The 24,543-nt window shown below is 44.2% G+C and overlaps 1 protein-coding gene across 6 annotated transcripts in view; it reads right to left on the reverse strand.

Annotated features, from left to right (window-relative positions):
- The window catches only part of PPP1R12B (protein phosphatase 1 regulatory subunit 12B), a 187,186-nt gene that overhangs the window by 135,176 nt on the left and 27,467 nt on the right, over positions 1–24,543 (reverse strand). For 5 of the 6 annotated variants that reach the window (XM_090024876.1, XM_090024874.1, XM_090024877.1 and 2 more), the window contains 2 exons: positions 5,255–5,385; positions 936–1,054 (listed from right to left, as the gene is read on the reverse strand). In XM_090024876.1, coding sequence (XP_089881002.1) covers positions 936–1,054; positions 5,255–5,385 — 250 coding nt within the window. Of the gene's footprint in view, positions 1–935; positions 1,055–5,254; positions 5,386–24,543 lie in introns of those variants that run through there. The other variant, XM_090024879.1, reaches the window with a different exon arrangement.

The raw sequence follows: 24,543 nt of genomic DNA on the forward strand, positions 1-24,543 counted from the left end.
CCTGCCCTATACGATCCTACCTCAAAGATAACTTAGGCACAAAGCAGTCAGCATAATGCCTAAACAGCATATGTGGGTTAGGGCTGGATTCATTCCAGAACACAAAAATAAAGCAGCACCAACATCATTAGTAAGCTATGCAACAACTAAGCCGAGTTAAATAGGTCTTGTTTCCAAGGGAATACAATCAAACTCAAAAAAAGGTTACATTTTCCATAGAAACTCCTGGTGAACCTCCTAGGCAGGCTTTCAAATTTCTTTCTAAGCTACACAATTACAGCTTTCCAATTGCTAGTGAGAAGCAGAAAACTTCCTTTGGAGGCCAGAGCTTCACCAGGCAGAGCTCTACCAATTCAAAAACAATCAGCGCAGAGAGCGCCCTACAGTTTACTGCAGATTTAGGCTTTATCTGTATGTTGGCATGCTAACAACAGTGTTGTTACATGGATGGAAACTCCTAGCAGAAACAACTCACTATTGTAAAAGACCTTATACCAGTGCAACTCGTATCACTTTCAAGTAAAGATATGCTGTACAACATGCAATTATTGTATTAATGCAGTTTACAAATATTAGATGTGTGCACCAGTGAAGACAAGGCTTGTCACTAACCATGAAGAAAGAACCAGGTTGCCATATTTTTTTCTTGTTTAGAATGGAGTGAGACTATTCTAACAAGTCTCATTGAAGAGAATTTTTACATACATTAGAGACCAGAATTAAACCTAACCCAAGAGAAAAAAATACAAATCACAACCACCCTTATAACACTTGCTGTAATACCCTGCTGTCAATATTAAATTGTTCTGCTGCTCTATGGGCCAGGGATCAGTTTTGTTTTGTTTTTTAATCAGGGTGCTCAATCCACGCAGTTTCCTTACCAAAGGTCCCTACAGATCCAAAGAATAAACATTCAAACATTCAGCTGCATTTACCTTGTTTCTTTACTTGTTCCAAAAGCAGGTCCTTCATGGCTGCTTCCTCTGCAATGTCAGATGGGACTTCACCTTCACTGTTCACTGCAGCCACATTGGCTCCATGGCTGATTAAGTACCTACACAGTTAAGACCCATACCAACTTATTAGACTTTGTGGCCAGAATTCAAGTGAAAAACAGCAGACTGAACAGCAGGAAAGAATAATTTTGCTTTCTAATCCCAGACAGTTTTACTTGGAACCTGTTTCATGAGCTTCAGTTTCCAGTCTAAACACCCAGCTACTAATTGTTAAGGGCTCTCCCCTCTCTACTCAGAGGTCCATGCAAGCAGTTGCTAGTCCTATGCTATGTCAGTTGCTAGTTGACATAGCCAGTCAAAAAGACCCCAGTTCATTTAGCAATATGCCGGTGCCTGCACTTTGAAAGGAGCTTTGAACAAGCAGGACTGGTCTTCAATATGTTTTTTATATTTGGCGCAGGTAAACGTTCTTTCAGTCTGCATGCGTTTTGAATGCAACAGACAAGTAAAATTCTGGAGCATTTCGCACATGCACACAGGATGGGAGAGGGGCAGGAAAAGATTCATAAAGGTAATTAGTATTCAACGTTTCTAAGTAATAGGAAATCTAAAGCAACAAACATCATAAAAACGTGTTTTAAACACCCTGGCAACTTCTGTATACTCTGAGTTCAGATGCAAATATGACAGCTGTGCCTCAAACAACAGATTCATTGCTCTTATTAGCTACATGATATCTTGGAAGGTGTTTCACAATGCACAGAAATCATGAAAGAATTTGTGCCAGAAGTCTGTATTTTGTGACTGGATTCCCCCTAAATCACCTCAATTAAATGTTATGCAGCCCAGTTGGTTCCCTCATCCTAGTTATTTCTACAAAAGAAGCATGCCATTCCCCATTGTGCAATGATGCATGGGCCACCAGGAGCCAAGGATAAACGCCACCCTTAAAAAGGCAAGGAATACAAAAGTCATCCTCGTAAAACAATTTTTGGGTTATGATGCAGTGAAGGAGCAACTAAGGCGCTAACAGCACTTTTTCTTCATTTGCCCTTGCACATGAGCCAGTCTGTATTCAGAAGCCCAGCTCAAAATGCAACTTCTTAGTTTTGCAATTCTTTGATTCCAATTATTCTGTTTCCCTAAACAGAACCCCACAGTAAACTTGTTAGCTCACAGCAACAAGTACTGGGGAAGATCTTCCAACAGTAGATAAGGCTATTAATTCTACGTGGGCAAAGTGAACATCATGAAGTCAGCATTAGTTCAATCCTTGAAAAAGCAGCAAGCATGCTCAGAAAAGTGAAAAGCTTTATGACAGCCAAGTCTTTTACTGGGAGATTTTGTTTAGTGGGCTTTTAAATATCTGATTTTTAAGAACCGACTAGACCAGTGGTTGGCAACCTTTTACCACCGTGGACCACTAACCCAGTCCCTACCACAGGCCACAGCCTCACACTTCCAAACAATGACCAGATGCTACAAGGAGAATAGATTAAAAAAAAATGTCTTTTGTACCTTGGTCTCAGTACTCAATGTCTTTTTTATCTTGGTCTTCACAGGCAAAGTCAGCTCCCAGAGTACTACGCCAAGTAGCACAGTTTGGGGAAAAGGTGAGTAGCTCTCAGTGGTGAAAGAACAGGCTAGGGGCTATCTAGAAAAGCTGGACATGTACAAGTCCATGGGGCTGTTTGCAGTGCATCCCAGGGTGCTGAGGGAGTTGGTTGATGTGATCATAAAGCCACTGGCCATCATCTCTGAAAGCTCGTGGTGATCAGGGGAGGTCCCAGATGACTGGAAAAGGTCAAATTTAGTACCCACTTTTAAGAAAGGGAACAAGGAGGATCCAGGGAACCTCAAGCCAGTCAGCTTCACCTCACAACCTAGAAAAATCATGAAGCACGTCCTCAAGGAATCCATTTCTAAGCATTTGGAGGAGGACAAAGTGATCAGGAATAGTCTACATGTCTACATGGAGTGCTGGCAAACTGATTGCCTGCCTTCTATGATGAAATAACTGGCTTTGTGGATGTGATATACCTCCATTTGAGCAAGGCTTTTGATACTATCTCCCAAAGCATTCTTGCAAGCAAGTTAAGGAGGTGTGGGTTGGATGAATGGACTTTAAGGTGGATAGAAAACTGGCTGGATAGTTGAGCTGAGGATAGAATGAGTAGTGATCAATGGCTTGATGTCTAGTTGGCACCCAGTATCAAATGGAGTGCCCCAGGAGTTGGTCCTGGGGCTGGTTTTGTTCAATATCTTCATTAACGATCTGGAAGATGGGATCCCTTAGCAACTTCCTCACCAAGCTGAGGGAAGTTGCAGATATGCTGAAGGGTAGGGCTTGGATTCAGAGTGACCTAGACGAATTAGAGGACTGGGCCAAACAGAATCACATGAAATTCAACAAGGACAACTGCAAAGTCCTCCACTTAAGACAGAAGAATCCCATTCATCACTAAAGGCTTGGGACCAACTGGCTAAGCACCAGCTCAGCAAAAATAAGACCTGGGAGTTACACTGGACAATTAGCTCGATTTGAGTCAACAGTGAGCCCCTGTTGCCAAGAAGGCCAACAGCAAACTGGGCTGCATTAGTAGGAGTGTTGCCAGCAGGGCAAGGGAAGTAATTATTTCCCTGTATTCAGGGGTGGTAAAGCTGTATCTGGAGTACTGTGTCCAGTTTTGGGTCCCCCACTACAATAAAAGATGAAGACAAATTAGAAAGAGTCCAGCAGAGGACAACAAACATACTTAGAGGGCTGGGGCACATGACTTCTGAGGAGAGGGTGACGAAACTAGGCTTATTTAGTCTGCAGAAGAGAAGACTGGGGATTTAACAGCTGCCTTCCACTACCTGAAATGTGACTGCAAAGAGGATGGAGCTAACCTGTTCTCAGTGGGGACAGATGGCAGAACAAGGAGCAAAAGTCTCAAGTTGCAGCAAGGGAAGGTTAGATGGATATCAGAAAAATCTCTCACTAGAAGTGTGGTAAAGCTCGAATGGATTACCTAGGGAGGTGGTGGAATATCCATCCTTGGAGTTTAAGGTCTGGCTCGACAAAGCTGTGGTTGGGATGATCTAATTGGGGATAGTCATGCTTTGAGCAGGGGGTTGGACTAGATGACCTTCTGAGGTCCCTTCCAACCCTAGTGTTCTATGAATCTATGAAAAAGGCAACTGCTGCTGCCAAATTCCCTGAGTTGCACTGGGCCAGATCTACCCTATCAACAGGACAGATCCAGCCCATTAGCCATAAGCTGCCAGCTCCTATACTAGACAAAGACGGCTTCTCCCATTTTATATTTGTACGCTTACAGTGAAGAAATCATAAGGATGAAGGGATCACTAAACCATGTGGCCTCAACATCGTGACACTTTTATTTTAAAAGATCTCACTTAACGGTAATTACTTTCATCTACTTTTCCATCTTTGCCAGACATGGAAACACAAGATTAGATTTTGAAGAAAAAGAAATTGTGTCAGTAGCATATGAATGACACAGCAGCCCAAAAGTTCTTGCTTCCCTGTAGAGGCTTCAAGCATACTTCAAGCAGTGTTATTCTAATGCCCTATTTGTTAAATTTTAAAATGATACTAAATGCAATTTCTCTGCAAACCCATCATAAAATGTTTAGTGTGTGAATGTAAATAAAAAGTCAAAGTTTCTAGTGATGCCAATTAAGCTCACAATTTCACAGTTTTACATCTGTGCAGTGTATTTAAACACACAGGTTTTACACTGTACTAAAGTACACAAATATAATTACCCAAATGTATGTTTCTTTGATGTACACAGACAAAAATCAAAAAAATTATTTCATTAACAATGCTCTTTATAAGTTTAAAAATAGTGCACAAGTCCTCTGACAGAGGGTGCATACCTGCTCAGCAAGTAGTCTAGCTGCAGCCAATTTGTGCTTTCCTAGGTTTCCCCATGCATTAATATTTACAGTTGTCCATCATTGTGCTTTGCTTTTTCTCAGCACATTTCACCAAAAATCTGATATTGCTTAAAGCACTTCATATGTATTCAGAAGCACTGGACTAGATGACCCCTGGAGCTCCCTTCCAGCCCTATTCTCTATGAACAGAATTCTATGAAGCAGACTTATTTCATCTTGCACCCTATCCTTGAAAATTAGAGTGTCATCATCAGTATGGCACTTCTCTTCCCTGTTAACTTTGTTTCCACAATATGCTGTTTAGTCACAGAAAAGCCACCACTCTGAAGGGGGAAAAGATGTGGAAAGCTGTTACTATACACACCCCTGACAGCCTGAAACTCACTCACTCTGCTATATTCAGATAGCCACAGGAAGCCACAGCATGTAGAGGGGTCCAGCCCTCATTATCCTGTTGGTTTACATCCGCTCCATTTTCTACAAGGAACTTCACCATGTCCAGGTTCTCGTCTATACAGGCCTTGGAAGAGGAGGAAGAGAAAAAAAGAAGAAAAGAAAGAGTGGCATTAAACAGAATGAACAACTTAAGTCCATCTGGTAAAGGTTTGTCTATATGAGAAATTACGACATATTAAATACAACTATGAAGTTCACTTACACACTTTCACTTAACAGCTTTAATTAGTCTTAAACTCTGCGTGCCCCAACGTAAGTCCTAAACCTCTTTATACCTACCTCTCATATCTGCACATTTTGTTTTGATCTATTCTCTCTCTCCCTCACATTCCTATTAATCAGGAGAGGGTAAACACCCTATAAAGGGATCCCTCAGTACGAGTCTTAGAGGAGCTTGATGGAATAGCAAAGTTGGGCAAAGTTGTATCTTTACTTGGATCAGGCTGTTCCAGAAAAATGTCAGTGAAGTAAGCTGAAGCGCAAGGGAAGCCAGAGTATGATTTCAGAAAAAACCTTAAGAGTCAAACATGCAGTAAAGCAGGACATCAGCACACTGAATATTTTTCTACTTTACTTTCACTGTCGAGTCATCTGTAGTTTTACCAAGGAGTCCTGCATATAAACAGCACTCTGACTCATCCATTTATTCCAAGTAGTATCTGTTTACTGATTAAAATAAAGGCCATTTAGATTTTCTTGTGATTCAAAGCCTATCCTGCTACTGAAATATGAGCGAGATTATATATCATCTGCATCAAAGGAGATTCCACTTTACAGAATCTTTATTACTTATGATATTGGCAGAAAAGAACTCCGCTTAGCTGTCAGACTCCGAACTAAGTTTGCAGAGTTAATGTAAGTAGAAATAGTTTGCCTTAACTATTACATAAGGCAGGTTCAGTTTGGAAACTGCTTACAGACATGGAACCTTCAAAGGCCATTTACACAACTGCTTCTCAAACTGATCCAAGATTTAAAGGTTTTGTTTCACCACGAATATAATTTTGATAACTGCAGCCCTTTATCTTTGACAAAATCTATCCAATAGCTGACACAGGCAAAATTCTTCCAGGAAGTTTTAAAATGTTTTGAAAACAGGCAAGTTCCAAAAGAGACTATTTGAAATTTTGAACACAGAATCACAGAAAGTTATTACCATTATTTGCTCAACTCCAAGACAAAGCTTCTCTCCCATTTAACATGGGAAAAAGCATCCCTCATCTTGAAATCGAGGACAAGGCGATGGTGGAGAGGGAGGGGGAGGAGCAGCTGCTGCAGCCCTGACTCAGAGTTGGGGCAAGTGCTACAACTATTGCCTCCCTGCCACAGCCTCCCCTCCCATTGACCCTCCACTGCAGGGGAAGGCGGAGGGAATGACTACAACAACTGCCCAGCTGCTGCTGCCAGTGTCTGCCAGATCCAGTCCCATTGCCTAGGCACACCAGTCTATCCACCCTGCACCCACTGCTGGGGGCACCAGGTGGAGTGGGTGGGTGGGGTCTCCATGCAGACTGGCCCAGGACCCATGCAGGCAAGGTACACTTGGCCAGGTGGATGGGATGGGGCCATGGGTGGGTGGGGAGTGGCATCTGGGAGCAGGACAGGTGGCTGGGAGTTGGGATTGTGGGGTGGTGACAGCACAGGGCCAGGGACTGGGGCACACGGCAGAGGCGCAAACTGCTTCCTCCATAACTGGCAACCATCACAGGGACATTAGGGGAGGGGATCACAGCTCTGCACCAGACCCCAGCCCAAAACTGTCACCACCACACAACCCATACCCTGCCTGCCTGCCTGCTCCATGGAGAACCCCCAGCAGTAGGTGCAGGGCAGAAGGGCCTGGGGCCAGACAGGATCAATTGCCCCCTTTGCACTGCCCCACCCTTCACACTGGGTCAGCACCCCCCACCCCTCACCAAAACTCCTTAAGCGACCCTCCAACCCAAATAATTGCTCACCCCGATGTATACTATAGGAGTCTACAGGCATCCTATAGGACCTAATGAAGCCAGAATACCATGGCTGTGGTATCACAACCTGAGAAGCCACTTTCTCCTTTAAAAAATAACCATACTATAGCAGACCACATTGCTTAAATTTTTAGGTTTAGGTTAGTAAGGAATGTATTCCCGAGATCCAAGCTGTTAAAACTATATAGTAGTGGAACATACTCCCCAGGGAAGATAAGAAACATCCTTCAATGAAGTTTCTTCCCCCAAGAAGAGACCAGGTTTGATAGGGACAGTTTAGGAACAGAATTACTGCATGGGGCTGGACCTGGACTCTTACGGTCCTTTTCAACCCTATGATTCTAGGCACCTAAGCATGCAGGCAGTTTTGTGGACAGTTCACTTGGACTTAAAAATTTAAGATGCCTTTAATGTGCTTTTGAAATGTTCCATGTCATTTCTGAGTTGGACCCTAGATCTTCATAAAAAATTCAATCCAGTGTTTCCAACACGCAAAGTATACTTTATACATACATGATACTAAACACAGACATTAAATTGTAATTGAGACATGGAGTAAAAATAGATAGCATTGCTTCAAAATTCAAATTTAAGTCGGGAGAACCCAAACTGCATACTTCCAAGTTTTCTATATTTCAGTGAAACAGCTGCCTGCAGAATACAAGTTATTTTTTAATTTGAGATAATACTTCTCTACCCAAGTGTCAATGGAACTGAGATTATAACACAACTTAAGTATTACATTTTGGCCTGGAAATACAGGTATTGGGAGTTTTTTTCAATTAAACTGTTTGCAGCTGAAACCCCTGCATTGGTCTAATAGAAAGCAAAATGACAGGAATTTTAAAACTTAGTTGTGCCAGCTCCCAGACTACTGCACTGGCCAGCACAGTTTGGGGAGGAGGCGAGCAGCCGTCAGTACTGAAAGAACAGGTTAGAGACTACTTAGAAAAGCTAGATGGGTACAAGTCCATGAGGACGGTTGGGATGCATCCAACGGTGCTGCGATTGCAAAGCCAATAGCCATCATCTTTGGCAATAAGGAGAGGTTTCAGATGATTGGAAAAGAGCAAACATAGTGTCCATATTTAAGAAAGAGAAAAAGGAGGATCCTGAGAACTACGGACCAGTCAGCCTCACTTCAGTCCCTGGAAAAATCATGGAGCAGGTCCTCAAGGAATCCATTAAGCACTTGGAGGAGAAAAAGGTGATTAGGAACAGACAGCATGGATTCACCAAGGGCAAGGCATGCCTGACCAACCTGATTGTCTTCTATAAGATGACTGACTCTGTGGATGCGGTGTACCTTGATTTTAGCAAGGCTTTTGATACGGTCTCACACAGCATTCTCTCAGGCAAGCGAAGGAAGTACAGGCTGGATGAATGGAGTTTAAGGTGGATAGAAACCTGGCTGGAGCACTGGGCTCAGAGAGTAGTAACCAATGGCTCGATGACAGCTTGACAGCTGGTATCAAGTAGAGTGCCTCAAGAGTTGGTCCTGGGGCTGGTTTTATTCAATGTCTTCATCAACAACCTGGAAGATGGTATAGAGTGCACCCTCAGCAAGGTAACACCAAGCTGGGGGGAGTAGTAGATACACTGGAGGGTAGGGTAGGATTCAGAGAGACCTAGACAAATTGGAGGATTGGGCCAAAAGGAATCTCATGAGCAGGGATCCTTGTTTTCGCCGATTTAAAAAGCATCCCCAATTTTTGGTTTAAAAACAAGTAACCCAAAATCTACATTTTTCCATGACTAAAATTAAACATCACTAATAGAGAGATGTATAGTGATGTTTCATTTTAATCATGGAAAAATGTGGATTTGGGGGTTACACTTTTTTAAAATGAAAAATTTGACTTTTTTTTAAATCAGAGAAAACCAGGATCCCTGCTCATGGGCTTCAACAAGGACAAATGCAAAGTCCTGTCCATAGGATGGAATAATCCTACACACTGGTACAGGCTGGGGTCTGAAAACTGGGCAGTAGCTCTGCAGAAAAGGACCTGGGGGTTACACTGGACAATAAGCTGAATACGAGCCAGCAGTGTGTCCTTGTTGCCAAGCAGATTAACAGCATATTGGGCTGGATTGGTAGGCGTGTTGCCATCAGATTGAGGGACGTGATTATTTGCCTCAATTCAGTGCTGGTATGGCCACATCTGGAATACTATGTTCAGTCCCGTCCTGCCCCCTCTACAGAAAGGAAGTGGACAAACTGGAGAGAGTCCAGCGGAGGGCAACTAAATGGTGAGGGGGCTGGGGCACATAACTTATAAGAAAAGATGGAGGGACTTGGGCTTACTTAGTCTAGAGAAGAGGAGACTGAGTGGGGACTTAATAGCAGCCTTCAACTCCCTGAAGGGTGGTTCCAAAGAGGATGGAGCTGGACTGTTCTCAGTGGTGGAAAATGACAGAACAAGGAACAACGGTCTCTGCAACAAGGAAAGTTTAGGTTAGACATTAGGAAGAATCTTCTTACTGGGAGGTTAGCAAAACACAAAAACAGGTTAATAAGGTCATGGAGCACATTTCCCTGAAAAGATAGGGTATGGAGCCCAAGGAAAGATGGTAGTTTGAACATTAAGAGGTGCTATGCTGTATGAGAGGTGGTGGAAGTATCTTTGGAGGTTTTCAAAACCCAGCTAGACAAAGCTTTGGCTGGGATGATCTAGTCAGGATGGTTCTGCTTTGAACAGGTGGTTAGACACCAGATGACTTCCTGAGGTCCCTTCCAATCTTAACTTTCTATGATATGTCCGTCTGTAACGACCATGGTCTTCCAACTAAACTAAAAAAAAAAAAAAATGTTCCATCCGAAAGAAATTTCAGTATGGGGTTCCAAAACAGACAAGCAACAAATATGCACTTTTATGATTATTTCTATGCCAGTGTTTCTCAACAAGGGTGCTGCAGTACCATAGGATGTCTTCAGATCCTTTCAAGGGTGCCACAGGATGCCATGCAACGTTAACACTATTAGGTGTGCAAACATAATTCACAAGATAAAGTCAGGGATTTCACATAGGAATCCACACAGTTAAAAACATTCTAACCTACTGTGGTCTGTGGCAGGGCACTGTTGGTGCCTGCCACTTTGGGGGCTGGGCTGGGTAGCCAGCAGGTGCTTGACTGCAGCAGCTGTTTTGAAGCTCTGGCCACCTATGTGGAAGGGGCAATTTGCTGCTGGTGGGCCAGGCGAGGGCGTTGCCTGGCTGGGGGGCTGTGCAGGGCATCTTGGGGGTGGGGGGCAGGAGCTTAGGGGGATGGTTTGGAGGCTCCCAGTCCTGGGCGTGATCTAAAACTGCACCCTGCTTGGAGTGGGTGGTCTGGTGGGGCTCACAGTGGTGTGGGAGCCCCCAGGAAATGCCAGGCCAGTTACCACCCTACTGAAAGGCGAGTTGGGGCACCTTAACCACTAGCCCCCACCACACTGTAGGTATAAGGGGGCCAGGCATGGCTATGGCCACCTGAGCCCAAAGAGGGTGCAAGACCCAGACAGGGCCAGGCACAGCTATGGCCACGTGAGCCCCCACCGGGGAGGGAAGCGCCGTGGCCCCAGTGAGGGGCAGTGATGTGGAGCCCCAGGGAGGGGGCAGAGATGAGGAGCCCCAGTGAGGGGGAAGCCAGAGGGCTGGGAGCCCAGCATGCGTGTGTGAATGTGTATAGAGTTGCCCCGGGAGGGGCCAGGGCAAGCTTGGACCTGGTTGGGTAACTGGCCGGCCACTACCCCAGTGAGGGTCACGGGAGAGGCCCAAAAGACAGTACATCTGCCACCCAAGGTGCATACTAGGTGAAGCCTATGGCCGAAGGGGCCTACTGAGAGGGAGCAAAGCAGTACAAGCTGCCAATGCGTGAAAAATACCCTGTGAGAGGGGGTGGCATGTGAGAGACACTATTGAGAGAAGGGCAGTATGAATGTGTGTGTCTGAGTTCTGACAATGAGGCCTAAGTTTGGTCTGGCTGTAGGCCAGAGGCATTGTGTCACCTGGATGCCATCTGCGAGGCTTGGGCTGCTGTGTAGGGGAGGAACAAAGCCGCAGATAGCGCCCCCTGGCATCGGGGCAAGAATGGGCAGCCTCCCGCCTTATTAGAACCAATTAAGAAACAACAAGGCATGGCAGACAAGAAGGCGGGTGGCTGGCCCAGAAACAGGCGGGCAGACCAATGGCAGATGGGCCCCAAGAAAGCCCCCTGTTATATGGTCCTTTTTTGCTCTTTGCAACAGAAAAAAACTGCTCCATTATTTTTCTGCAAGCAAAAAACTAGTGAAAACTAGAGTTGGCATCTTCCGAGGTATACCTTGAGGCTAAGGGGTGCCTCAAATCTAAAAAAGGTTAAGAACCATTGTTCCATGCTATATCCTGCTTTGATCTTTACCTGAAAGTTTAAAATAAGCTTTTGGAGACATGTACTTAGGTCATCAGCTCTGTATGTTTCATGGAAACAGAGCACTGCATTTTGTTTTTCACAAACTACAAAAATAGATATTGCTAGCTATAAATGCATAGGGTGAGGGTCAGCAAAGAGAACTGAAAAGACTCTCACACACAATCTAATGGATTAACTGCACTTCAAGAAACCTTCCTAGATGCAAGAAGGATGGCAAACCTTCTTTGGGATTTCAGGTCTCCTACCGGCCTCACTGACATGTCAGCCCTTGCCCTGCCTAGTTCCCGTGGAATGCATGCTTGACAGAGAAGGGACAATGGTATAACCTCTGCCTCCTCCCCTCCCCGCCCCAACCTGTTCCTACAAAAAAAATTTACAGCAGAGCAACTTGATACTCCTGGATACTAAAAGGACAACAATGAGTTAAAGTAAGGATACAAAACTGTACTGAGTGTGCGCACCAGTTGGCATTCATTCACCACCCCAACAGGAGCTATGTTTTAATGAGTACTCTATGCAGGCAGGTTGTTTTCAGTCTAGAATGCTCAACTAAAGTGCTTGACGTGCAGTGATGCATCCTCTAACACTCGAACAGAAAAATCCCCCTTCTACTCCTATACATCTACGTTTCTTAACAGGCCTTTTGCCCAGCACTGTGCAATCATGTGATGTAACAGTTATTAGCAAGACTCTTTAGCTAAATATCCATAAGAATAGAAATACAAGAGAAGGTTCAATCTATATGATCTCTTCTGAATTACAACTGAGTAAGTACTAGCAGTTATGATGATCTGCATCCAGGAAACAACAAAATACATGAGGAGTAACTTTGTAACAAACACTTAGGCAACTGCAATAACACCAGCCAACATTTTTCTAGAGTAGTTTGCCAATTCAGGTAATTCTTCCTTGATACCTTATAGGGCACCACTTTTCAGAGGACAGGCTGAAAATAAGCTCCCTGAAGGTATCTCAGAAGTTGACTGTCTTCACAACCAATGCGCCTTAAAAAAAGTCAAATCACTTTTTACCTTTGAAAATCCTTGTTGTTGACTGTTTGTAAGAAAATGTCAGAAAACTGATGCAGATCCTTCCATCTGTTCATCTCACAATCATTCAATTGCTAATATTTTAAAGTTATTTACAGTTAAATGCCACAGAAATTCACTAGTGGGCTTACAATTAAGAATACCTTAGTATAGAGGACATAAGGCTGGAGGAGGTAGAGGAGGGAACAAAAAACTAACAGGTGGCAAGGGCAAGCTGCTCAACCCCCAATTATTCCCCTGCTGCATCAGTGGGTGGATAAATTCAAGACAACTCCCCAAAAAGTAGATTCTATACATGGAAAATGGTAATAAATACTGGAAGGTCATCTTAGATAAATACAAGGCATATTATGAGTTAAAGTTGTAAACTGTAATATTTGTGTTACAGCAATACATATAGGAAACTCCAAGTTAAGATTTGAGATAAAATTTTAAATCGTTCATAAATATTTTCATGAGTTACAAACACAACCACCCTGAATGACCATGTTGTTTTAATACACATGCTTCAAAATCATGTCACAGTAATATCTGTGTACAAATTAGAAGCATATTAACATTTTATACTCAGGAATCAGTTTACCCAACCATAGAGTGTTAGAATTAATCATAAAAGCAAAAAAACCCCCCAAAAACGCAGCTCAGCACATGCAGTCATGGCAGCTTTATACTCCCATCCAGAGCACAAAGTCTATCCAAGATCAGCAGGACTCCACCTTTTGGATCACCACCAGCACCTTACTTTTGGGGGGAGTCAAGTACCAGCAGCCCTCCATGGTTAAATTTAGAAGATTCAGCAGTTTTATTGGCTAACATGATGCAGCTGAACAAAAAGCTTTGCCCTTTGATTTGGTGCAGAGCGTTTGGTTCCCACCCCCCCGTATTACAAAATAAGACAAACAGCAACGTTTACATGACACTTAGGAATTTCTCCAAAGCAATCACAGAAGAACTGAAAGGGACCCTCTCAGTCCAACCCTCTGCTCAAGGCAGTATCACCACAATCCAAATCAGCCTATATAAATATAACTAGTCTTAAAAACACAGAATTTACCCTCTCGCACAACTATAAGGCATATTATCCTCAAACACAAAGAGAAGCCTAACCTGCAACAAAAGGATGAGGGCTTTCAGTGACAGCAAGTTTAGCTGAGAAACAAAATGATGCCTCTTCAGCTGAGACGATTTCCTTACAAATCAAAGAAAAGAAACCATATCTACTGTATTTTTCTTCCAAGGATGTAACTTTCTATTATCCACAAATGAGTCTCACTTTTTTCAGTTTTCTATAACAATACTGATCCCATTTGCTGCATCCTCACATATATGAGCTGATATAAATTTATTTTAGAAGAGGTTAAGAGGAGTTATAATTATGTTGATTTAAAATGCAATTTGAGAATTGCGCATTTAGTCTCTGGTTCTCTCATTTCTAAAGTTCAGTACACATAGTTTGCAAATGGCAATAGAGGGAGGAGGGAACCAAGTATGCAATTTGTGCCTGTCTAGTCAGAGATATTCAGTAGTGCTGACATAAGAAAGGAATTAATTTTAACTTATGGGTGGAGAAAAGTATCAATGACCTCTGTATTCCTGGTTGACAGCCACTTTATTTAAAATTATTTTGGATCACTACTGAAGTATTTGCATTTTAACTGCTCTCTATGCAAGTTGCGTGCACTGTCTAGAACTAAGATTGCAACCAAGCTTCTCTTTGAGAAAAACACAAAACAACCAAAGAAAAACTGAAGTATAATTCAAATATCGAGTATTGCTGGGCAAACCTTCAGTCAACAACTCTTTATATTCCATCTGCCCCAGCAGGAAGCCAACTACTAGCATTTTTTTTCGTAGGGAAGAAAAGCTCAGTTCCTGAAATTGACCAATATCTAATATTAAACTTCTCACTCTTAAGTAGACAGGAGAGATCCTAATAGCCAGGGCTACCATTTCATTTTCTGGTAAACTGTATTATCAAGGTGATCTTCTAGTATATGCTGCATCCTAATGAAAAGGCACAACATAAAATGAGACTGCACAATAGAGTCTGTGCTGATCAGCAAACCAGGTAAAATTTCATAGATTTCATAGACATTAGGGCTGGAAGGGACCTCGGAAGAACGAGTCCAGCCCCCGACCCAAAGGGCAGGAAGTCAGCTGGGGTCATAGGACCCCAGCAAGATAAGCATCCAGTTTGCTCTTCAAGGTGTTCAGTGTAGGTGCTTGAACCACCTCTGATGGCAGACTGTTCCAGACCTTGGGGGCTCGGACAGTAAAGAAATTCTTATGTCCAGCCTGAAACAGTCTCACAGTAGTTTATGACCGTTCGACCTCGTCATCCCTTGGGGCACTCTGGTGAACAAATGTTCCCCCAAATACTGGTGGTCACCCCTGATAAACTTATAGGTGGCCACCAAATCACACCTGAGCCTGTGCTTTTCCAGGCTAAAGAGCCCCGTGGCTCTCAGCCTGTCATTGTAAGATCTGTTCTCCTGACCTCTGATCACGCATGTGGCTCTTCTCTGGACTCTCTCAAGCTTCTCCACATCCTTTTTGAATTGTGGAGCCCAAAACTGGACGCAGTACTCCAGCTGTGGCCTCACCAAAGCCAAGTACAAGGGAAGAATGATGCCCTGGGATTTGCTTGAGAAGCATCTATGGATGCAAGCCAGCATTTTGGTTGCTTTACTAGCTGCAGCATTGCATTGCAAGCTTACGTTCACCTTGTAGTCAATGATGACCCCCAAGTCTTTCTTCCGTAGTGCTAGCCAGCGTAGCACTGCCAAGCCTATAAGGATGCTGCAGGTTTTTCTTCCCAAGGTGGAGAACCTTGCATTTTTCGGTGTTAAACACCATCAGGTTCTCATCCACCCATTTGTTGAGCCTGTCCAGGTCAGCCTGGATCACCTGCCTGTCTTCTGGCGTGGATGCTTTGCCCCAAAGTTTGGTATCATCAGTGAACTTGGCCAGTCTGCTTCCGACTCCAATGTCCACATCATTAATGAAGAGGTTGAATAATATGGGTCCAAAAACAGAGCCTTGGGAGACTCCACTGGTCACAGGACACCATGACAATGACTTCCATCAATTACTACCCTCTGGGTCCGACCATGGAGCCAATTTCCCAGCCAATGGATCGTGGTGGTGATGCTGTCCATATATGCGGCATTGGTCAGGCCGCAGTTGGAGTACTGTGTCCAGTTTTGGGTGCTGCACTTCAAAAGGGACATGGAAAATATGGAGAAGGTTCAGAGGAGGGCCACTCTCATAATTAGTGGCCTTCGTGAAAGACCTTACGAGGGGAGGTTGAGGGATCTGGATCTCGTCAGCCTTCACAAGAGATGTCTAAGGGGAGACCTTGTAGCCGCCTATAAGTTTATCAAGGGAGGACAACAAGGAATTGGAGATGCGCTATTTACCAGAGCACCTCTAGGAGTAACTAGGAATAATGGGTGCAAACTAGTGGAGAGTAGATTCAGGTTAGACATTAGGAAGAAATTTTTTACAGCAAGGGTGGCCAGAATCTGGAATGAGCTTTCAAGAGAGGTAATATCACCTAACTTAGAGGTCTTCAACAGGAGGCTTGATAGACACCTGGCTGGGTCATCTGACCTAGGTCCTCTTTCCTGCCAGGGGCAGGGTGTCAGACATGATGTTCCTTTGTGGTCCCTTCTGACTGTACAATCTATGAAGCTATGAAATAAAACTTCTGATACACAAGATTAAAGGGAGTATTTGTTTTGTGTGGGTCCCCCCACAACAACCCCCCAGCCTGGCTCATTCCCCTTGGCCCCACCGCAAGTCCCTGCCCTCCAGCCCAGGCTCCATGGCTATCAGCAGCTACCCAGAACCTGGGCCAGTTGCAGCCAGGAGGCTGGAAACAGTTGCTGTCTCCCAGGCCCGGTCCCAGCTGCCTCCCAACCCAACCTGGCCCCAGCCCCAGCCACCTCCCAGGCCTAGCACTGGGTTCCAGGGAAGCAGCAGATATCAATGTGCCCCCTGAGAAACACAAGCCTAGTAGTCCTTGAAGGATATTCTACCCACTGCAAGAACTTGGGGTACTTCCCTCAGTCTGAAGCACAAACAGTAGCCTCCCTTAGTCAGCCAAACCAAGGGAACCCCAAGGCATAATCTAGACTCTCTCCCAATAAGTCTCCCATGCTAGGTACAAGGAAAACTTTATTTGTAACAAGGAGTAGGTTTGGAATAGGGTACAGGGTACAGCAATATCAAAGAATAATCCTTAGAGCAAACTGTGGCATGGTAGCCTTTGCTCACACATCTGAGTTACTGCAAGCTATACATCTAGTTAGATCTCAAATAGATTACTCACAAGCATCATCCGGAGGCAGGTGGGGACTCCCTTCTGGAGGCAAGCAAATCCTTGAACATGAGTTTCAAGAGAGAGAGCCGGTTTCAAATGGCCCAGCTTTTCTGAGGGTTCTCATCATGGCTGCTGCCCCACTTCCTGGGCACTCCTTAACTTATATAGACCTTATAACCTCATTTACCTGATCCAATGAAGGCCAGCAGCTGTTGGTTGCCAGCCAACCGATTTGAAATGCATCACTGGTTGCCAGGTAGAGTGACAGGGTCTCTAGCCCCCTCCCAGTCATGTTGACATTGCTTCAAACATAGAAAGTTTAAGCCCCCGCAAGGTATGTGAGGCCAGTCATGTAGGCAGATGGAATGTACCCTCAGGAATGTACCCAGCTCGGGTTACAACTCAGGGTACCTGAAGCTGATGGGGCCAGGGGTGTCTGCCCTCTGCAGTGACCACGGTAACCAAATTGTCAGATAGGTAGTAAGCCTGATAGCAGCTTGGGGAGAGACTGAGATGGCATTCTGCCACATCCCTCACTCCCTACCCATAACCCTCCCCTGCCTTGCTTGTGCCCCTTGCCCCTCACCCACAGCTCCTGCACCCCAGCCCTGCTGGAGGAGGCCCCAGCTGCCAGGGCTATAGGGCCAGGGACCCAAGTCTGCAGCCCCCTGTCCCCAACAGAAGGCAAGCTGCTGCAGCAGAAGGAGCAGAGAGCCAGCTCCTCCACTGTTGCTGCCTAAGGATTTGGGCAGGGGTGGGGCCAGCTCCCAGCAGCAGTGCACACTCCCAGGGAGCAGGGGGACCCGCACCTCCCAGATCTGTGCAGGGAGCGGGGCCAGGCCGAGTACATGCTGCAGGCTCGTGCTTCCAGCCCTGATGCCTTCCCCCAGGCCCTCCGGAATGCAGTATGTGCAACCCATACAGCACAGCTGGACGGCTCATGAAAGCTGCCTGCAACTGCAAGCTCCCCACTGCCCTAGCCACACTTCTCCTGCAGGTAGGGGCAGCAGCAAGGCGTACAACCCTGTGCTGCTGCCATATTGCCCCCGTGTACACAAAGGAAGTGTGGCCAAGGAAGCACGGAGCTTGCAGCTGTAGCCAGCTTTTGTGCATGGCCCCACTGTGCTCTGCCACTCCAGGTTGCACATGCCACACTCCAGAGGGCCCAGGGGAGGGCAGCAGGTCTGGGAGCATGAGCCCACAGTGCACATCCGCCCTGCTGCCGCTCTCCACAGTTCTGGGGGGCACGGGTCCCCCTGCCCTCTGGGAGGGCACGCTGCTGCCAGGAGACAGCCCCACCCTCCACCCCCAGAAAAGCCATGTGGACTGCAAGTGGCATGCTATCAGCCCAACTGGGCTCTGTGCCTCCATGTGCGGCTTCCCTGAAGGGCTAATAGCGCTGCTCTGGACCTACATGTGGCAGGCCAGGCACTCCTGCAGGGAGCTGGCTGGAGGCAGAGGGAACCAGGAGGTGTTGAAGGAAGATGTGGAGTGCCTGCAGATCCAGCTGCACATGGAAGCAGAGTGGCGGTATCGGCCCTTCAGGGAAGCTGCACATGGAGGTGCAGAGCCCCATCTGGCCAACAGCACCACCAGCAGTCCATGTGCTGCTGGTCAGGCACTCCATGTCTTTCACCAACACTTCCTCCCTCCCTCAGCCCCCAGCCAGCTCCCCAGAGCTGGCTTCTCCCCCAGCCCTGCCCCACAACCCCCACTTACCACCTCACAGACTCCAGGGAGGAAAGTGAGCCTGACCCAAGCCTTGGGTGAGTGAGAGATCCAGGCCTCACTCTTCCCCCTCCAGGCAGGGCTAGGGATTTCCTACCCTTTTTGCAATCAGCTCTTGCAGACTGGAACTCTGCCAGCCTGCAGAGCTCTTTGCAAAACTGCGGCTAGCTCTGCTGAAAGGTAAAATCCATTTTTTCCCCTCGATAAAAAATGGGAAATCTATGGTTTTCTCTGTTTTTCTGTGGGAAATGGAAAACTCAGATCCTGCTGATAATATATGGACGGCTGGGAGTGCAGGGGCTGTGTGGGGCATGCACTGAGGCAGCCTGGGGCTCCCTGCTGTGAAGCAAGTGGTAGCTGGTGCCTAAGACCTGGCGTCTCCCAGCCAAGCGGCCTCAGGCAACCCACAGCTAGGCATTCAGTGAACTGGTGGACAGGCACCTCCTTGGCCATCATTTCTGCTGTGTGAGACAGCAGGGGAGGAAGGCACAGTATTCTCCTGCTCCACAGCAACAGGAGACAGAGCACAGGGTGAGGAGAGCATGGTGCTGCTGAGCCAGCTGGAGCACCTGCAGGCCAAGCCACCTTGCAGGCCCTCTCACTGAAGTGCGCCACCCCACTCCTCCAGCAGGCAGAACACCAACAATCGCCAAGGCGGGCAACAAGATTGAAAACAGCAAGTCAGCCAGGGAGACGGACAAAGGCAGAGGCAGGGTAGCCAATACCTGCTCTGCTTGCCATAGGGCAACACCCACAGGTGGCAAGTAGTGCTCCTGCTGGCAGCCATTGCACCCTGTCCTGTTTCCCCTTCCCTACCAATCCTCCTCCAGGGAAAAATCTGCCTTGGCTCAGTTCCACAGCCTCCTTCCCACACCCCAGCCCCAGCACTTTGATTTACACAGCACAAACTGCTAGTAGAAGGGGCAGACAGCGTGCAAAGGCAGGCTATTTGAAATGTTAACTGTAATGCATTAACAGGCAAGTCATACCAGCCAACAGTTTTTAAGTCCTCAGTTCTGAACAATTATTCGATTGGTTGGAACCTTCCAGATAGCATAGAAAAACAGTCAAGAAATGTCTTTCTGGAATAATCTAGATCTGGAAGGTTAGTTATTGGCACAACTATTATTTCTTAACACTTAAAATATCTATTCAGTGACTATATAGAAATATCAGTGTGAACTAAATCCCGGTTTTCGTATTATATTTTTTACTGGATTTAGTTCTTCACTATATTAAAAGTTATTTTTCAAAGTTTTGAATTGAAGTGACTTTCAGTGTGTTGTTTTTTGTGATTTTTTTTTTATTAAAAGTGGTTTTTTTTGGAAAGTGAATTATTTTTTTATTAAGAGGGTTAACTTAATTTTAAAAAAAGAAATGAATAGCAAAGGAAAATCCTAAAGCTTTTGTATGGAAATTTTATAAAAGAAGTGCCACAAGGGAAAGCAGTGAAAAACAGGATATAAATTCTGCAATTGTGAATACGTAACTCTCATAGACAGAATGATAAAACACCCCTTAAAGTCTTGTGAAATGTGCCCAGCTGCAGTAAGATGAAAGACTCCTTAATAACAATGATTCCAAGTCAGCGTGTTTTCTTCTACTTGTACATCAGATGCTTCTTCTGATCATGCTTTAAGCATAGAAGATTCCTCTGATGAAGATGCAGTATGGTAACAGGAATAGAAGAAAATACTGAAACTCAGGCTGGCAATCTTCCACTTCTTTCACCTTCAAACTCAACTTCTGTAAGCAATTTTGACTTTGAAGCTTTATCTCAGCAGCCTTCTGCTTTCCAAGTCTTCTTTGGCCAGTTCTTGGGAATCAACTTCTGTGAAATCTCCAGCTTCACAGGAAACACACCAAGGAGATCAAAAGCACAATAAAATAGTTTTAGGATTTTTGGACAGGATTAATACACAAGAAAAATGTGAACTTGACCGGATGTTTGCTAAAGCTGCATATGCAAGCAATTTGCCTTTTCACATAGTAGAAAAAAAAAAAAAATCCCTACATGCAATGAATTTTTTTTGCCAAGCTATATCCAATCTACATATTACCAGGCAGAAAACAGCTGGCTGGATATATTGTTGATGAAGCTTTTCGTGCAAAAAAGCAAGAGTAGTGGTCTTATTAAAGAGGCATCTCACAACGCATCCATTGTATCAGATGGTTGGAGCAATATTCAGAATGAAAGCATAATTGGCTTCATGGTGACAACTTCACCAACTATTATTCTATAAATTCTTAAGCACTGTAGAATATAACCACACATCCGAAGTACATAGCATTAGTTTGAAAATGTTATTCAAGAACTCAGTCCTGAAAAAGTATTTTCTGTTGTAACTGACAATGCCGTAAATATGAAATCTGTTGTAGTACTGTGAAAGAGAAATATCCTCATATTCAGTTCTACAGTTGTCTGGCTCACACACTGCAACTTTTTGGTTCATGATTTTGAAGGTTTACAAACATTCCATTCTCATCACACAAAAGTAGAAAAATTGTCAAGTTTTTCAAAATAAAACATGTGCCAGCTGCTGTGTTTCTGCACTACTGAAAACAACACTGCATACTTTCAGACCTTGAGCACAACCTCTCCTACATGGTGGGCTTCAACAATCAAATGTTTGCAACAGCTTCAAGTTTGCAAGAAGGCTTTCCAGGCAGTTGTGAATGCTAGAAAATGTTGTCCGTCTACATCTGTCTGAAGACATTTGAACTGACATTTTTGATGAGGATGTCTTTTAGGTACACAATTCCAAATTTTTGTCAATGCTACAACCTGTTGCCCAAGCTATACAGAAGTTAAAAGGTGACAAATGCACACTTGCAGATGCTCAATATGAGTACACAAACATTTAGCATCATACTGACACTTGTAAAGAATCTCCATTTTCAACATTTGAGAAAAAAACAAAAGAAATGATGGAGAAAAGAAAATGTCAATTGATCACTGACACACACAATGCAGCTTACCTGTTGGATCCATGATACCAAAGAGAGAACCTAACAAGTAAAGAGTTTGATGCAGCATGCAAACTAATAATGAACTTGGCCAAATTTAAGAAATTTCCTTGATGACCAATATATTTTGGTCGAAATAATTTTAAAGCAAGAAGTAGTATAGTCAACTGTAAAGCGATGTGGTATGTAGTCAATATCCATACAAAAAGGTTACAATTACATCATGAAATTGGTGGAAAGGCTTTTGTCCTCGGTAGTTCATTAGTAACTGTTTCTGATATCCTGTTAACTCTTCCAAAGCTCTACTGCTTGAGCAGAGCTGTAACCGGTCAGTGTGGGAGCAACATTCATAGCAAGAAGCAGAACAGGATGAAAAAAAAACTGCTGGGAAGATGGCAACTGTATATCATAATCTAAGGTTAATGAAAAAATCTTTCAGACAAAGATTAATTATATTTTTCCAAGCATAACTTCTGAGATTCAGAAGCAAGTGACAGTGAAAAGAATGGAAGTCAAGAGGAAAATGACCAACTAAAAAACACAGATCGAGTGAAAGTATGTTGAATTTTTATAATAATTAAACTTAAGTAGAGTTTTATACTTTCTTTTATTTTGACAAAAGGTATATGTTTTTAATTTTATGGGGAGTAATTTTTTTGGTAGTTTTCTGGACAGAAATACATGATTTTTAAAGGTTTTTCGACAAATTCCTTAATGGAAAAATTAATGCTTTTTCTAGATGTCTACTGGTTTTGCACAGAGATTTAATTATGAAACGTATTTAATTTCAACATTAGGTAAGAAATTACTGCTTTTTAAATGTAAAAAAAATATTATTTGACCATAGTTGACAATTTGACCAATATTTGACTGAACTGTACTTGACCAATCAAATACCCAACCCTAATAAGAGTGCTGTAAACTCTCCAGTACTGTACAAGACTCCTAATTGCCCATTTGTCTGTGTAATTTGTTAGTGTTGTGCAATTAATTGACCACGCGTGAGAAGATATTTAAAGCAACTCTGCCACACCGATGATGAATGCAGCTCAGAGTACATTCCATTTCTCTCACTGAACAGATGTTTAGTTTACAATTAGCATGTCAAGCTGCTCAGTATCATATGTTCATGTAATGAAATAGTACCAGGTTACATAGGTGTTGGGAAGCATTGTTGTCCAGGGAGCTTTTAATAATTTGCAGTGCTTAATAAAGAAAGAGACAAGAAGCTTCTTCCTTTGGCTTCCCCCTTATACCCCAATTTAGCAGGATATAAGCATTAAAAACTACCTTCTCTGGAGATGCAGGGTAAAAAAAAAGGGTAAAGGAATAACTGGTTTAGCTTTTAGGGCATGCTGACTGTTACTATGAATAAACATAGGCTCATAAGGGAAGAACACTGCTGAGTTGGGTCCATTGGCTTCAATCCTCACCAGTTTCTGGCAAGCAGAATAGTATTTAGCAGCTCAGGTTTTTTTTGTTTTGGGGTTTGTTTGTTTTTTTACACGCGGAAAGCCCCCATTCTGGTGAGAACTGAAGAAATTAGAAAAAGTAGAGTTAATGAAAAAAGGAGTCCGACCCATTAATTTATCTCCTTCTCTTCAGCCTCCCAAAAGGTATGTTACATTACACCTTCGATCTAAAAGAAATACTGCTACTAAAACTTCCTGCACTTTATTCAGGCAAATGTTTTTAATCCTTCTATTGACTTCTTATCCAACATAGTTCCAAGTTCAAAATGTTGCCATCGCCTTTGAAGCTATATACAGCTCTGTCCCCATACATTTGTTCCAACAATGATACCAACCTCTTCCACCCGCTCTCTTGATTTTGGCACCATCTCCTCTACTCCTTCCTCTCATAAAGCCCTATATGCATCAGTACAGCCTCTTTGCCCCTTACCAAACTGATATCCAACATCACTCCCATCTATATATACAGCAAAAGAGTTTGCATGCAGCTCGCTTGTTACAACCTCTTTTCCCTTACCTGTTTTTAGACTGAAAGCTCCTCAGAGGACAGACTGGCCTTAATTGTTTAAGCCCTCTGCAGTAGGCATTACTACACATACACAAAAAAGGCTAACAAACCAAGAAAACTGTTATTTAGCATTTTTGTTTTTAAATTAAACTATTCCCATGGAAGCCTGAGGTAGGTTTCTTTGGATCAAAGACTGCTTGAACTACGATAGATTTGGCACTGCAAGTGAGGCAATTAAAAGGGCTGATTTAGTCTGTACCTGGTTTTGACAGGTCCTGGTGCACAATAATGCTTATACAGCGCTCGCTGTCTTTGAACATCCCTAACACAAAGGTTCTCCACCAGCTCTCCACACGCCAACTGAACGTCTCTCGCGCTATCTACATACACAGGGAGGCTCTGGAGTATGTGGAGCACTTTCCGTGTCTCGGCAGCCACCTCTCTCAACGGGTTATCACCGCTGAAGTCCAGGTACCGGGTCAACTGTACCAGTGCCACCTTTTCCAAGCAACAACATGTCTTTGAAAATAGAGACCTTCAGAAGTTGACAAAGATCCTGGTTTACAAGGCTGTCGTGCTGACCATGCTCCTCTACTGCAGTGAAACCTGGATTGTCTACCAATGCCACATTAAGAGCCTTGAGAGCTTTCACCAGCAGTGCTTGCATCGAATCCTGGGGATCAAATGGGAGGACTGCCAGACCAGTGCACGTGTCCTCCGAGAAGCTGCATCTACCAGCATCAAAGCTTTGCTCTTGAGAAATCAACTCCGATGGGTGGGCACCGCTTCTGGATGTCTGAGAACCACCTCCC

This window comes from Crocodylus siamensis, chromosome 13, assembly GCF_052110815.1.
Source record: "Crocodylus siamensis isolate JL-2025a chromosome 13, ASM5211081v1, whole genome shotgun sequence".
Taxonomy (NCBI): domain Eukaryota; kingdom Metazoa; phylum Chordata; order Crocodylia; family Crocodylidae; genus Crocodylus; species Crocodylus siamensis.